Raw genomic sequence first — 14,838 nt, 5'->3', positions numbered from 1 at the left:
GCTGCCGGGGGTAGCCCCAGTGCCGCCGTCTGCGCCTCTCCCGCCAGAAGAGGCAACAGTCGGATCGCCCACTCATCCGCTGGCCAGCCGCGCCTCGCTGTCGCCTCAAAGGTCTCTAGGTACGCCTGCACGTCGTCCTCCGGCGTCATCCTCTGTGGGACCACCCCTGTCAGCCTCGACGGCCCGCTGTTCCGTGCCGCTGATGACTGGCCCATCAGCAACCGCTCCAGCACCCTTGAGTGCACCTGGGCTTGCTCCTGGAGCCCCCCCAGAAACTGCCTGGTACTGGCCGCGTCCTCGCTCTGCCTCGCCGCCATTCTTTCCAGCATTTGCCCCAATGCTACTAACGGCTGCGACGGTACTCCCGCCTGCTGTGCGTGTAAATCCATATCGCCTCCCCCTTTGCTGGGCTCCACTGTAACACGTCTGTGGGTGTCCGCGGCGTGGAAGGAGTCACACTCAGGCAGGTTTGCAGGTTTTAGACACTTTATTGTGTTCCGCTCTCAGCTCGGTGTCTCCGCAGCTCCGTGTCCAGGTTGCCGGTCCTCTCCCGGCGCTAGCTCTGTGCCTATAAAGAGGACAATAACAACCCTCATCCGGTGCAGCCGAGGCCACCTCCCCTTCCGGCACCGTTCCTCGAGCCACACCCCCTCAATCACCCCCTCTGCAGCTGTGCTTCCGCACCCCCCCCTGCCACACTTATTAATTAGGTTGCAGAGGTTAAATAAGTTTAAATCTCTTGCCCTCCCAGTCAAGAATGAGAATAAAAAGCTAGGATAAGAGTGGCTGAAATACATATTTCTGACAGCAGGGGGCGACATACCTCTTTAACGTCATATGAAGCTCATTTGGCCATTTAACTGTCTTACCTATTCGTATCCACAAATCAAATAATCACATATACCATTCAGATGAATGTATGCTGATTGTAACTGCACTATAGGTAAACATTGTTGCTCGTTAGTGTTTAGTTTCTCAGAAATTAATTGTTTTGGTGTGACTTGCTTATTGTAGTGTGGTAATAAATTGATTGTAATATAAATAGAAGATAAGCAATGTAAAATAAGACACATACAGGTATAGCTGTTCTCCCAAGAGCATGAGTAGCTATTAGCAAGTAGGAAAACTAAATCATTTATATCAATACAATTATTAATATCAATATAGTTATTAATATCAAAAGGATTATTAACACCACCATTGGATCAGGAACTAATAATCAAACTGTAGATACACGGAGAGGAAAAAGAGAGATGGGTTATAACTGCATTTCCATTTCTTGCAATAAATGGATACAAATCTATGAGTGTTTCTGACTCAATGACATTTTTCGACATGCCATACCGTGAGTTTTTCCAATATTAAATAAACTTGTTTGTTGCTGTTACCGCAAAGCAGCTTTCATTACTACATAACAATGGATCAAGTACTGTGTGTGAACTATAAGGTTCCTCATTGTACAAGCTTCATAACATCTTCCAGCTCCGTGTTTTGGTTTGACAGAGCACACTTAACTGTGGCCAGAAAAAGAGAAATGCTACTTCATCTTTAAAAAGGTAAATTAATCGGTAAACACTTCCATTAATTTACTCACAGTTCCTTTTGGTGGAATTTAATCACAATTTTATATTCTTATTTGCATTATATAGTCTTATCTTAGTTTACTGGTAGACAAGCTGTTATTGTTAGGGATGCACCGATCTGATCGGCGCCGATCCATATCGGCCGATATTGCCATTATCGGTTTTGATCGGCGTTCTCGAAACGGCCGATCAAACCGATCGATCAGATGACGTAACATCTGCGAGAACTATCAGACGTTTCAATCGCCGCGCACCGCAACGGAGACGATGCCGGCGAGGGCCGCAGAGTGAGAGGACCACGAGGGATCCTCACGCACGGCGGCGTCCCCCGAGTTGAATCTCTGGGTCAACTCAGCCGACACTCACATGTCTGAGCCCCTATAGACTGATGTTGACGGTAAACGCATTCGATCGGGAGCAAAGAGGGTTTTGATAACGTTAGCGGAAGGATTTATGTGACAACATCCGCTTTTCAAAATAAGATGTCGACAAATCATACACTAGCATATAAAAGTAAACAATGAACTGATTTTGTATCTTTATAGATCGTTTCTGAGATTTAGCTTAAATTATGCTAACATTAAAACATTTTTACTGTACCAAGGAAGAGTTTATAAAAATAAGTCAGACTTTTGTATGTTAAAAAAAGTCCTGTATATAGATTTCCCCAAGAGTTCCAGGAAATGAATAATGCAGATGTGTTCCATACATATCTGAAATCCCCTACAATAGCAATCAAACAATTTTAATGTATCAATTAGGACATTTTTCAAAGTAAAAGTCCTAAATGTTTAAAGAAATCGGTAATTTCTTGAATGTTTGAGGTGCTTTATATATGTATTTCCTCAGTCCTAGGCAATAATGCTACACAATAAATAGAATGCTTCAATCGACACTGTGATCGGTGATCGGTAATATCGGATCGGCAGGTACTGATTTCAGTGATCGGTTATCGGTATTATCAGATCGGCAAATACTGATTTCAGTGATCGGTGATCGATATTATCAGATCGGCAGATACTGATTTCAGTGATCGGTGATCGGCACCAAAAACCTGATCGGTGCATCTCTACTATACAGTGATAGGTAGTGTTACATTTTTACTCTATTTAGAGTCAATTTAACTCTAAAACTTCAACACTTGGGCAAGAGTTAATTTAACTCCGATTCCGATTGGGACCAAATACTCAGCAATAATGTTAAATTGAACTCTTTAAGTTTTATTTTAACACTGCAAAAGTTACTGTGTACAGACAGAACACACCTTGATATCATACAGCCCAAATCTAAACATTTATATTATGACAATACAAAATGACCATTGTGATACAAGTTAAAACCACACGATTCAAATTAATAAAAACAATTAACGGTGCTTACCTATTGCCTGCAAACCAGCCACGGTGCTCCCGGCGGCCACCGCTCCCCCGTTAGCGGCAGCAGCAGTCGACATCCCCGCAGCATTGGAGCCTGCTGCTATCCCAGCGGAGGTGAAGCCGACGGTCCCCAGAAGAAGAGGAGCCCCGACCACTGCTACCGCTGCACATGGGCCACCATGTGTTGTTAAGTGCTACTTTGTCAAAGCCACTTTAAAAACGGATACTGCATTTACAATAAAACAGATCAAATGAGAGGGAAAAGTAAACCCAGTTATTTCATAAAGGATGTTCAAAGTCTTACCTGCACCTCCTCCTATCGTCAGGATCGATATTGAAACACAAGATGAGAACCAAAATCAACATTTATACTTCATCTGGCATCAGGCACATGCTGACATTTTGGGGGGCAGGTGCTCCAACCAAAAAAATAGGGCACCCATCGGAAAAATGATTTTTCTATTGAATGCTGTAACTTGAAGTTAAGTAATTGGTTGCTATAGCAACACCTGAAACACATTGTGCTGTCAGAAGACATGAGCTGAACAAAATGATATTTTTTCTATTAACATTACGTGTTTTTATTTAAAAAATGATAGGAGCGAAAAATACCATATAATAAACAACTTTACTAACCTCGACCTCTTGGGAAATGCGGGAAAATGCCGGGAAATATTAAACCTCTGTAAAAATGTTAAAAAGCCTCAGTCTGATATTTCCGGGCATGATCTCACTCTCGGTTAGTAAGTAGTTATTACAAGTGATGTTTTTTCTTGCGTTTACTCTTTTCACAGGTTTTATAGGTTCCTCATTGTACAAGCTTCATAGCATCTTCCAGCGCCGTGTTTTGGTTTTACAGACCACACTTAACTGTGGCCAGAAAAAGAGAAATGCTACTTCATCTTTAAAAAGGTAAATTAATCGGTAAACACTTCCATTAATTTTCTCAGTTACTTTTGGTGGAATGAAATCGCAATTTTATATTCTTATTTGTATTATATATTCTGATCTTAGTGAACTGGTAGACAAGCTGTTATTGTGCATCAATGTCGGCATTGGGTGACTTATGGGTCCTGCAGCAGCTGCGTAATACCCTTTGTTCAGTAATAAAGTAGTAACTGTTGTTAAGTATACTAAAGTAGTAACTGTTGTCAAGTATACTAAAGTAGTAACTGTTGTTAAGAAATAAGTATTTATGTGGACATTTTCTTGTGACCACGATCAACCTGGCATTTCTGTTATCTGCCATTTTCTTAAACAAGAGGTTCCAATACAATAAAGAGACTCAACAGCCGGTAAGGTCCATTTGCCACCACAAGACCTTATGAGGAACACACATATGTACAGAAGACCCACTGATGTTACACATATTTATTGAACAACACATGTAAGTTGTCAAAGATGATGCATGGTGTAATAAGGGTCCTCGCTACGACTTCGTCGTAGAGGAACCTATTGTTTTTCAAAGGATTATTAGGGTCCGAGGAACCTATTGTTTTTCAAATGATGATTATTCTCTCTAGCGATCGTTGCCCTCTTGAGGCCTTTATCATATTCCAAAAGTTGTCAAATTTGACATGCATATCAGGACTGGTGAAAATGTTGATATTTTACAGGTCTCGCATTTTAGTACAAAAAAATTGCTCTATAGCACCCCCTTGCAGTAGAAAGGCTGCCATTTCTGAAAGCTGTGACCGATTGTTCTGAAATTTGATATACATGATCACTTGGACCTGTTCTACAAATAAGTTAATGGTGGCCATCAAATGCGCCTTCTTAGATTTTCCGCCATTTAGAATTTTGTAAAAAAATATTTTTTTCACTTTTCTCCAAAACGCTTTGTCCAATTCAAACGAAAATGTCTGTGATCCATTATTGGTTCAATGTCATCATAACCAGTGAATATCTTGTTGATATCTTATTGCGTTCAGAGGATATGGACCAATGGACATTTAAGGGGTGTGGCCTGATATTGGAAGTCCTACAACTTCTAAATTGTTTGGCCGATCTTCACCAAATTACTAGCCTATGTCCAAATGGCATCCCTTAACGTACCCTATTTTTTTCATAATATTTGAACATTAGGGGGCGCTGCAATTAATTCCTCAATATCTGCATTTTTGGCCTTTTTTAAGCCTTTTTTCATGTTTTGGGCAGTTGTAAAACATAAGCTTCGCCCACTTAGATTTTCCGCCATTTTGAATTTTGTAAAAAACACATTCTTTTCAACTCCTCCAAAACGATAGTTGCGATCCATACACGACTTGTTGTGGTTCATTCTTGTTTCAATGCAATAAAAAATCTTTCAAAGATTGTTGATATCTCATTGCGTTCAGAGAATATGAACAAATGAACATCCGAGGGGTGTGGCCTGATATTTAAAGACACCTTACTTCCAAATAAATTGGCCAATCCTCACCAAATTACTAGACTATGTTCACATGAAATCCCTTAAAGTACCCTAATTTTTTCATAATATTTGAACATTAGGGGGCGCTACAATCAATCCCTCAATATATGCCTTTTTTGCATTATTTTCTCACGTTTTGGGGGGTTGTTAAACAGTTAACTCCTCCTAGAGCTTAAACCCGATTCATTCCAAACTAGGCCAGTATAGTCTTGAGACCTTTGTCTTCAAAAATCTTTGAAAGATTTTAAAAATATTAAAGTTTGTGCGTTCTCCGGACCGGCAAAGAAACGCCATTCGCCATTAACATGTAAGATGATGTAACTCGGCCATACATTATCCAATCTGCTCCATATTCCTCGTATGTCATCACATAATGACCGTGAAGACATCCATATGCTAATTTAAAATTCTAGTCATAGCGCCACCGATTGGCCAAAGCAAATCAGCCTAAAAAGCATGTTGCCCTTTTGAGGCCTTTATCATATTCCAAAAGTTGTCAAATTTGAGATGCATATCAGGCCTGGCGAAAATCCCGATATTTTCAAAGTTTCGTATTTTTGCATATAGACATTTTTCTCTACCGCCCCCTTGAGGTAGAAAGCGAATAACTTTTTTCAACAATGACCGATTGACTTGAAATTTGGTATACATGTTCACCTGGACCTGCTCTACAAATAAGTTCCAGCTGACCATCAAATGCGCCTACTTAGATTTCCCGCCATTTTGAATTTAGTAATAAAATATTTTTTTCACTTTTTTCCAAAACGCTTTGTCCGATTCATCCGAAAATGTCTGGGATCCATTATTGGTTCAATGTCATCATAAGTACTGAAGATCTTGTTGATATCTCATTGCGTTCAGAGAATATAGACCAGGCTTATTCAACTAGCGGCCCGCGGGCCGGATGCGGCCCGTTTGAGTTTAACTCTGGCCCGCAAGACTGCCTGCAAATCACTATAGCTTGGTAAGAAAAAATAAAACTGACGGACACGCCTCTTTTATACATTGAGACATCTAACCCAGAGCCATCGAGTTTCACTGTTGCCTCAACCAAACCTGTATGGTTACATCAGGGGTGCTCAATACGTGGATCACGGCGACCTGCCAGTCGATCGCGGCGTAGTATGGTAGATCACATGACATAAAAAAAAATTGCCCCCCCCATCAACAATCCTTCTCGGCTCGCGCGCGACTCTCACTAGCACCCCCCCCCCCCCCCCCCGTCAACAACTCTTCTCGGCTTGATGCCGGCGCACGCAACGCTCAGCTGTGATGCTCGCACAGGTGAGCATCGGGTGCTGATTTGATCAATATTCTGTGCGGCCCTCACACCCCCCGTGATTTTCTTATTCGGCCCACTTGCTACTGAAGTTGAATAGCCCTGATATAGACCAATGAACATTTAAAGGGTGTGGCCCAATATTTGAAGTCACACAACTTCTAAATTATTTGGTCTATCCTCACCAAATTGCTAGCCTATGTCCATATCGCATCCCTTAAACTACCTTATTTTTTTCAGAATATTTGAACATTAGGGGGCGCTGCAATAAATTCCTAAATATCGGCATTTTTTGCCTTTTTTAAGCCTTTTTTCATGTTTTGGGCAGTTGTTAAACTGTTAACTCCTCCTAGAGCTTACACCCGATTCAATCCAAATTTCGCCACTATGGTCTTGAGACCTTTGTCTTGAAAAATCTTTGAAAGATTTCAAAAATATTAAACTATGTGCGTTTGCCGGACCGGCAAAGAAACGCCATTCGCCATGAAAATGTACGTTGTTGTAACTCGGCAATACATTGTCTAAACTGCTCCATATTTCTCATACGTCATGACATACTGACCCTGAAGACATCCATATGTTAATTTTTGATTCTGGTCATAGCGCCAACTAGTGGCACTAGGAAGTTACATGTTTTTACTTGTATACACTGCTCCTCGCAGATTATTCAGATCCCTCTCAAAATATACCAGAATAGACCTAAAACCTTGATGATGCTTCCCTGTGGAGCTCGTAGCGACACGTTGAATCACATTCACATTTAATTTACATGACAAGGTCTAGACTTCACATGGATACACATGATGCATGTATATGTTCAAATTGTCACAGCGCCCCCTGCTGGCAACCCTGGACTCGCTCAAATCTGCTCCAAACTTATCATGCTTCGTAGAATTCACGGCCTGAGGATATCAACAAGCCTTTTTTCACTCAGAGTCAAAGCGCCACCGACTAGCAAAGTAAAATCAGTGTCGCGTGACAAACGGTCAAACGCCCGAACGCCGTGAATGCGCTCTCGGCCGAGGGGGCCGGCGTCCGGCCGGCACCCCCGACGTGCGAAGCAGGTAGAGGACCCGTTCATCGCTGCTTGCAGCTTTAATTTACAATTACTTTCTAATTGGCAGAGAAAATTGCTTTAAAATTGACATTTTTCCTTCATGAATTTCAAATAATTTACTTAGCCAGTCCGACTCCTAACACAGTTGCTCCGACTCCTGCTCCGACACCGGCTACAGCCACATTGGCAGCTGCCGTCAAACCAGCTGCACCTGCAACAAGAATATGACGTCAGGATTCTGGGGCTACACAGTAGAATTAAAGAGTACATTAACATTAAGCCAGTAAAGATATGGTCCCTATCTACCGAGCATTAAAGAGCCACTGTGGGTCAGTGGTCAGCAGGTCTGACTTTCAATCAGGGTGTTGGTGGTTTTATCCCTCCTTAGTCGATGTGTCCTTGAGTAAGAAACTTAACCTGAGTTGCTCCCTGTATCTGCGTCTACGGTGTATGAATGTCACATGATTGTAAGTTGCTTTGGATAAAAGCGTCAGCTAAATGACATCTAACAGTGAACATAGTGATCATTTTACAGTGTTCATTTTTGATTGACACTTGTAATAGAATAAGAACTCTTACCAGAGTTGCGTTAACTCTGAAATGTTAACACTATGTTCAGTGTTACTTTAACACTCTAAAGATATGGGACCATATGTTCACTGGCTGAGTGTTACATTTGATTAACACTATACAGTGATAGGTAGTGTTACATTTGTACTCTATTTAGAGTCAATTTAACTCTAAAACTTCAACACTTGGGCAAGAGTTAATTTTACTCCGATTCCGATTGGGACCAAATACTCAGCAATAGTGTTAAATTGAACTCTTTAAGTTTTATTTTAACACTGCAAAAGTTACTGTGTACAGACAGAAAACACCTTGATATCATACAGCCCAAATCTAAACAATGCAAAATGACCATTGTGATACAACAGTTAAAACCACACGATTCAAATTAATAAAAACAATTAACAGTGCTTACCCATTGCCTGCAGAACAGCCACGGTGCTCCCGGCGGCCACCGCTCCCCCGTTAGCGATAGCAGCAGTCGACATCATCCCCGCAGCATAGGAGCCTACTGCTATCCCACCGGAGGTAAAGCCGATGGCCCCCAGAACAAAAGGAGCCGTGACCACTGCTACCGCTGCACATGGACCACCATGTGTTGTTAAGTGCTACTTTGTCAAAGCCACTTTAAAAACGGATCATGCATTTACAATAAAACAGATCAAATGAGAGGGAAAAGTAAGCCCAGTTATTTCATGAAGGATGTTCAAAGTCTTACCTGCGCCTCCTCCTATAACCAGGACTGATACTGAAACACAAGATGAGAACCGAAATCAACATTTATACTTCATCTGGCATCAGGCACGTGCAGACATTTTGGGGGGCAGGTGCTCCAACCAAAAAAATAGGGCACCCATCGGCAAAATGATTTTTCTATTGATCGCTGTAACTTGAAGTTAAGTAATTGGTTGCTATAGCAACACCTGAAACACATTGTGCTGTGAGAAGGCATGAGAGCTGAACAAAATGAAATTTTTTTCTATTAACATTACAATTTGTTTTTATTTAAAAAATGATAGGAGCGAAAAATACCATATAATAAACAACTTTACGAACCTCGACCTCTTGGGAAATGCGGGAAAATGCCAGGAAATATTAAACCTTGTGTGTAGCCAGTGAGGTACGTTCTTTATGTTTTATGTTCATGTTTTTGTCGTGCATATTTCTGTCAACTGTTTTTATGCAATGTCAACGCCAACCATTTTGTTAAATGTATTTGTACAGTTCGATGGTGGATTGTGAAGGTGGATGTGACGGAGGTTGTGAAGTCCGCCTGCATCCAATAAATCTATCAGTAACACAAGAACGACGGTGGCGTGCAATTCCTGGAGGGAGTGATAACATTAATATCATATATATATATATATATATATCTATTATTTATACATGACATCACCCGTAGGCTCACGCAGCTCGGTCACTTTCACCGATGAAGTTACTGTTACGTCTGAAAGACTTCCACTTCCAGCCAGTGGCGGCTGGTGAAATTTTTTTGGGTGGGGGCGCAGTTTAAATAGCACTCAACAATGAGAAGAAAAGAGGTTTTGAGTAGAATATTGTAAAAAACAAAGCTTTATTTAAAGAACACAGCGTGCTCAACACTGTCCAATAAAAACTATCAACACACTGTAACTTTGGGCATGAGAGGTTCAGAGCAGCTTTAAGGAACATTGGGTTGGGTTTCAGAGGTTTGCAAAATAAAAGAGTTTCACCCTCACATGAAAGAGGTTCAGAGCAGAATAGAGTCAGAAAGAGATCACATGTTACATTGGGTGTTTGACAGAGTAGCCCCACTACTGTAAAGAAAAGTAGCCCTCCTCTCTTTAAAGTGGTCAAACTTCTCCATAACTCTCTGGTTAAAGTCAATCATGTCTGTAACCAGCCTGTTTCCATTATTCTTGAGGGAATGTGTCTATTTTTCAGAACCTCTTCGTTGTGTTTTCGATGCCAGTTCGGTCTCCTTCTGCTGCTCTGCTCTGCAAACAGGGTTAGCTTCATGCTGTTAGCGAGTTAGCTTCATGCTCTTAGCTAGATAACTGCGGCAAGATTCGTGCTTTACACTTGTCTGCAGCTCTTTAGATCCCTCACCCCGTTGTAGTCCAGAGAGTTTCAGTCCCAGGACTTTGGAATAACAGACAGGGGAAACAAAAAAACAAATTACTCATGGAGCATCCAGCTAACCAGCTCCGGTTAGTATATAGGCTTAAGGAGAATCTCCGGGTGTACATCCTCCCGCGGTCAGCGCTTTGCTGCAGAATTTTTAAATCCGGATGTTCGGGTCCGAACTCTTTCAGCCTCTTCTTGTCAATATCTGACCGTCGATTGAAAGGTGTTTGGTGTAGAGATACCATAGAGTTTTCAGTCGCCGACGCCATACTAACATAAAGCTTCTGCTAGCTATGTTGCTGGCGTACCTCCGTGGAGCTCCGTGGTTGCCAGGTCTGTGTGACACAACCAGCCCAATGGCCAATAAAACCAGCCCAAAAACCAGCCCAATATCAGAACTCAAAATATGCCCGTGCCAAACCATATACACTGCTTTTAAAGTCTAATGGTGTGTTCACACCGGACGCGTCAAAATTTTGACGCGCGTCGAGATTACATGTTAAGTCAATGCAAAGCTGCGTCGAAGCTGCATCGAAGCTGCGTAGCTGCGTATTTTCCAGCGAGCAGCGCGTCAGACGCGTTTGAAGCAGCACGAACAGAGGGTTTGTCGCGGGGCGAACTCAGCGAACAGCGCGAACAGACGCAGCTCGTTGACGCGCGAGTTCAAATTTCCCAACTTCGGCAGCAAAGACGCGTGAGTCATAGTTGCGTCAGCCAATCAGCGTTGAGCAGCTCCGCTCGTCATCGTCCTGCCGGTCGAAAAAAATGGAGGAAAAGATTATTGTCGCTGTCTGTGGGCACCCGAACTTTACGATACAACTCTTTATGCTTACGAAACCGGAGCTATAAAGATAAAGCGTGGAACAAGGTCGGGCCGTGGGACTACCTGGTAAGTTTTGAATGTATGTATTTGCTTTTATTCTCGCTATTTGTTGTACTTTACTATCAACCAACCGCCGGCATATGTGTTTCATGGCAGAGGAGATCTGCCGCCGTAGGTGGAAAAGTCTCAGAGACACGTATCAAAGAGAGAAGAGAGAGAGAGCAGCGAGAAGCGCAGTCAGAGTGCAGCTCAGTCCACTAAAAAGTGGAAGTACGCTGCGGTCCTGTGGTTCCTCGACTCATTTATTACTCCGCCCCCGACGCGTCCGACGCGTCTGGTGTGAACACACTTTTTTCGACACGCGTCAAGACTGCTGCGTCAGACGCGTAGAGAATTTTTTCGACGCGTCCGGTGTGAACGCACCATAACAGCATTGCTATCATTGCCAAATGTATTGTAATATCTACAAAGTAAAAACATATGTTTAGTATGCCAGCATTAAAAGCAGTTTTCCCTAAACAGTTATTTCACCTAGGTCCTAAAATGGCCTTGTGTAATTAGATACAGTATATTATCATAAATAAAATGTGTGTACGTGCTGATCTGGAGTCAGTTTGGTAGGATTTGGGTATGAATAAATTATTTCATTTAAAATATGGATTTTTATTTAAAGATATTCATGTAATTTGCATGCAAAATAGGTCTACCCGAACCAGCGGACAAGAAATTCAACCCGCGCAACACTTCAAAAGTAGCCCGATTCCGCAGGGAAACCGCGGACCTGGCAACACTGCTCTATGGGCTGAGGGAACATACGGGTCTCTGATCTGCCGAATAGTCCAATCACGTGGCCATGGCACACATTTTTGTGACCCAAGATTCACGTTTCATCCGCCAATGTGAAGCCGTCCTTGCCGAAACGACTGAAATGTTTTCTCGCTGCCGTACACACACATTGGGCCGTTGTCCCGAAGAAGGGGAGGGGCTTCTCTCCGTGATAATGGCGATATATGATATTTTTTCACATTAACTTAAGTGGTTGTTGACAGGCTGACGGTCTCCCACACACATTTAGCGCGTCAACACGGTATATTTACTATTTAAATGATTTGGCATATAATGTTTTTTTACAGGATTTCTTTTTTTTTCTTCATCTCAACATTTTAAGAGGGGCGGCGCCCTAGCGCCCCCTATGGACGAACCGCCACTGCTTCCAGCGCAACGAGAGCGGAACATCTAAACGCGTGTTATTGTGTTCGTAACATTAGAATATATAATATATGTTATTGTGTTTGTAACATTATAATATATAATATAGGTTATTGTGTTCATAACATTATTCTCGGTCTTGTTCTGATCCAACAGCAGCGGGACAGCGATGACGCGCGGAGCAATTCAAGAGCTGATTGGCCCAAGTTGCGAAATGATCGCCTCAAAGTTGAAATATTTCAACGAGCGGCGACAATTGCGCCGCTCAAAACGCGCCACTGTAAATGCACCGCCCACATTGCGTCGCCCCAAACGCTCCAAACGCGACGCCCGGAAAAATGTTGCGTCTATCGCAGCCACACGCGTCTGTACGTTGACCTTTTAATGGGATTCGGTCGCTTTTGGTGTGAACAGTGTATCTCCCTTTTGAGCCGGACAAGCCCTCGTACCGTAACACCATGAATAGAGGTGCATTACATTTCAAGCGGGGGCTCACGTGACCGCAGCTTAGTAGTTAGGTGACGTTTTTTCAAAATCAAAACTATAAATCTGAACAATAAAAGGCACAGCTTAACTTAACCCAAATAGACTCGCATATTTACAATGTCTGAGATGGTAGGTCATCTCTATTTTTGTAACATATGAACAAAGACAAAAGGCAGAAACACTAAAGAGTTGCTAAACCAGTTTAGTTCTGACTGCTCCTTCAAACCTGCATTCAGGACATTTTTCATCTTCAAGACACGGGAGAAAATAATTTGATGTTGTTGGGTGGTGGATTTGATCAAGATCAAAGAAAAGAGTACAGCACAATGTTAATTAGTTCTAATCAAAAGATCATAATAGTGTTATTCCCGTATGTAAAGCCTGCAGCATGGTTACAATCATCAGTATTTGTTCATTTGGAAACCACACAAGTACGAATTGGTACTTTAGATGAAATATATTATTGCCAAAGGAACAGATGCTCACTCAAAGGATCCATGTCTTCCACTCGTGTCTTTAGTGTCTGGAGAAAAGCCGCACCTTTCAAATCTGGACACAAGAGGAAAACAGACGGTATCTTATACTTCCTCTATTAAGCCAAGGAATAATTTGTGTTGCACTTAAAACGTGTATAATCGAAGAACAAAAAGTGAAACTCAAATAAAAATAATTTACAGATGGTGAATGATCCTCTAACTCAGTGGTTTGCAAATAGGGGTACGTGAGATTTGTTATAAATATTTAAAATGAGCATCCATTAAAAAAGCCTTTGCGAATAGTTATTTAATAAATATTCAATAAAATATAAGTGTGAGTTCATAAACTGAATGGTATGTATTGTTATGCTCACGGTGAGAACACTGCCACCAGGCGAGCATTGGTATGCATGACATACGCGAGCGAGTAAGCAGACGGCAAAACATTATGGGGTCAGATCAGTCTCAATAATTTCAAATACACAGAGAGAGACTCACAAATGCAAACACGAAGATTCACAAATATATTAAATTTACAAATGCATGCAGAACGATTCACAAATACATTTCAATACACACGGAAACAAATTAAGATTTATATAAAGGGAAAATAAAAATCACAAATATATTTATGCATTTCTATGTGGATTTATCTCTTGGTTTGTGGATTTATATGTATTTATTTGTGGATCGCACGGCCCCCAGAACAAGAGGAGGTCTGACTTTCAATCAGGGGGTTGGTGGTTTTATCTTGCCTTAGTCGATGTGTCCTTGAGTAAGAAACTTAACCTGAGTTGCTCCCTGTATCTGCGTCTACGGTGTATGAATGTCACATGATTGTAAGTTGCTTTGGATAAAAGCGTCAGCTAAATGACATCTAACAGTGAACATAGTGATAATGTTACAGTGTTCATTTTTGATTGACACTTGTAATAGAATAAGAACTCTTACCAGAGTTGCGTTAACTCTGAAATGTTAACACTATGTTCAGTGTTACTTTAACACTCTAAAGATATGGGACCATATGTTCACTGGCTGAGTGTTACATTTGATTAACACTATACAGTGATAGGTAGTGTTACATTTTTACTCTATTTAGAGTCAATTTAACTCTAAAACTTCAACACTTGGGCAAGAGTTAATTTTACTCCGATTCCGATTGGGACCAAATACTCAGCAATAGTGTTAAATTGAACTCTTTAAGTTTTATTTTAACACTGCAAAAGTTACTGTGTACAGACAGAAAACACGTTGATATCATACAGCTCAAATCTAAACATTTATATTATGACAATGCTAAATGACCATTGTGATACAACAGTTAAAACCACACGATTCAAATTAATAAAAACAATTAACGGTGCTTACCTATTGCCTGCAGAACAGCCACGGTGCTTCCGGCGGCCACCGCTCCCCCGTTAGCGATAGCAGCAGCAGTCGACATCATCGCCGCAGCATAGGAGCCT

At 41.6% G+C, this 14,838-nt stretch overlaps 1 protein-coding gene across 1 annotated transcript; it reads right to left on the bottom strand.

Moving 5' to 3' along the window:
* Positions 1-202: 202 nt before the first annotated feature.
* LOC130201659 (interferon alpha-inducible protein 27-like protein 2B) lies at positions 203-14,816 on the bottom strand. Its single transcript, XM_056426747.1, has 7 exons — positions 14,741-14,816; positions 13,383-13,445; positions 8,991-9,020; positions 8,688-8,849; positions 7,826-7,916; positions 2,964-3,122; positions 203-568 (listed from the first exon to the last, which is right to left on the bottom strand). Exons 1-6 carry the CDS (start codon positions 14,814-14,816, stop codon positions 3,014-3,016), a joined length of 531 nt encoding a protein of 176 aa, XP_056282722.1. The 3' UTR covers positions 203-568; positions 2,964-3,013.
* Positions 14,817-14,838: the final 22 nt, after the last annotated feature.

The sequence above is a fragment of the Pseudoliparis swirei genome, chromosome 11, assembly GCF_029220125.1.
Source record: "Pseudoliparis swirei isolate HS2019 ecotype Mariana Trench chromosome 11, NWPU_hadal_v1, whole genome shotgun sequence".
Taxonomy (NCBI): domain Eukaryota; kingdom Metazoa; phylum Chordata; class Actinopteri; order Perciformes; family Liparidae; genus Pseudoliparis; species Pseudoliparis swirei.
Note: the sequence above shows the minus strand (reverse complement) of the source record. Positions and strands in the feature narration are given on the sequence as shown.

Bases quoted from the DNA above. Each gene is read 5' to 3' on its own strand.
- LOC130201659 (XM_056426747.1), bottom strand. From the start codon at position 14,816: ATGTCGACTGCTGCTGCTATCGCTAACGGGGGAGCGGTGGCCGCCGGA. The intron at 8,850-8,990 runs GTAAGACTTTGA...GTCCATGTGCAG, and splicing joins GGTTATAGGAGGAGGCGCAG to CGGTAGCAGTGGTCACGGCT. The intron at 7,917-8,687 runs GTAAGCACTGTT...TTCTTGTTGCAG, and splicing joins GGCTGTTCTGCAGGCAATGG to GTGCAGCTGGTTTGACGGCA.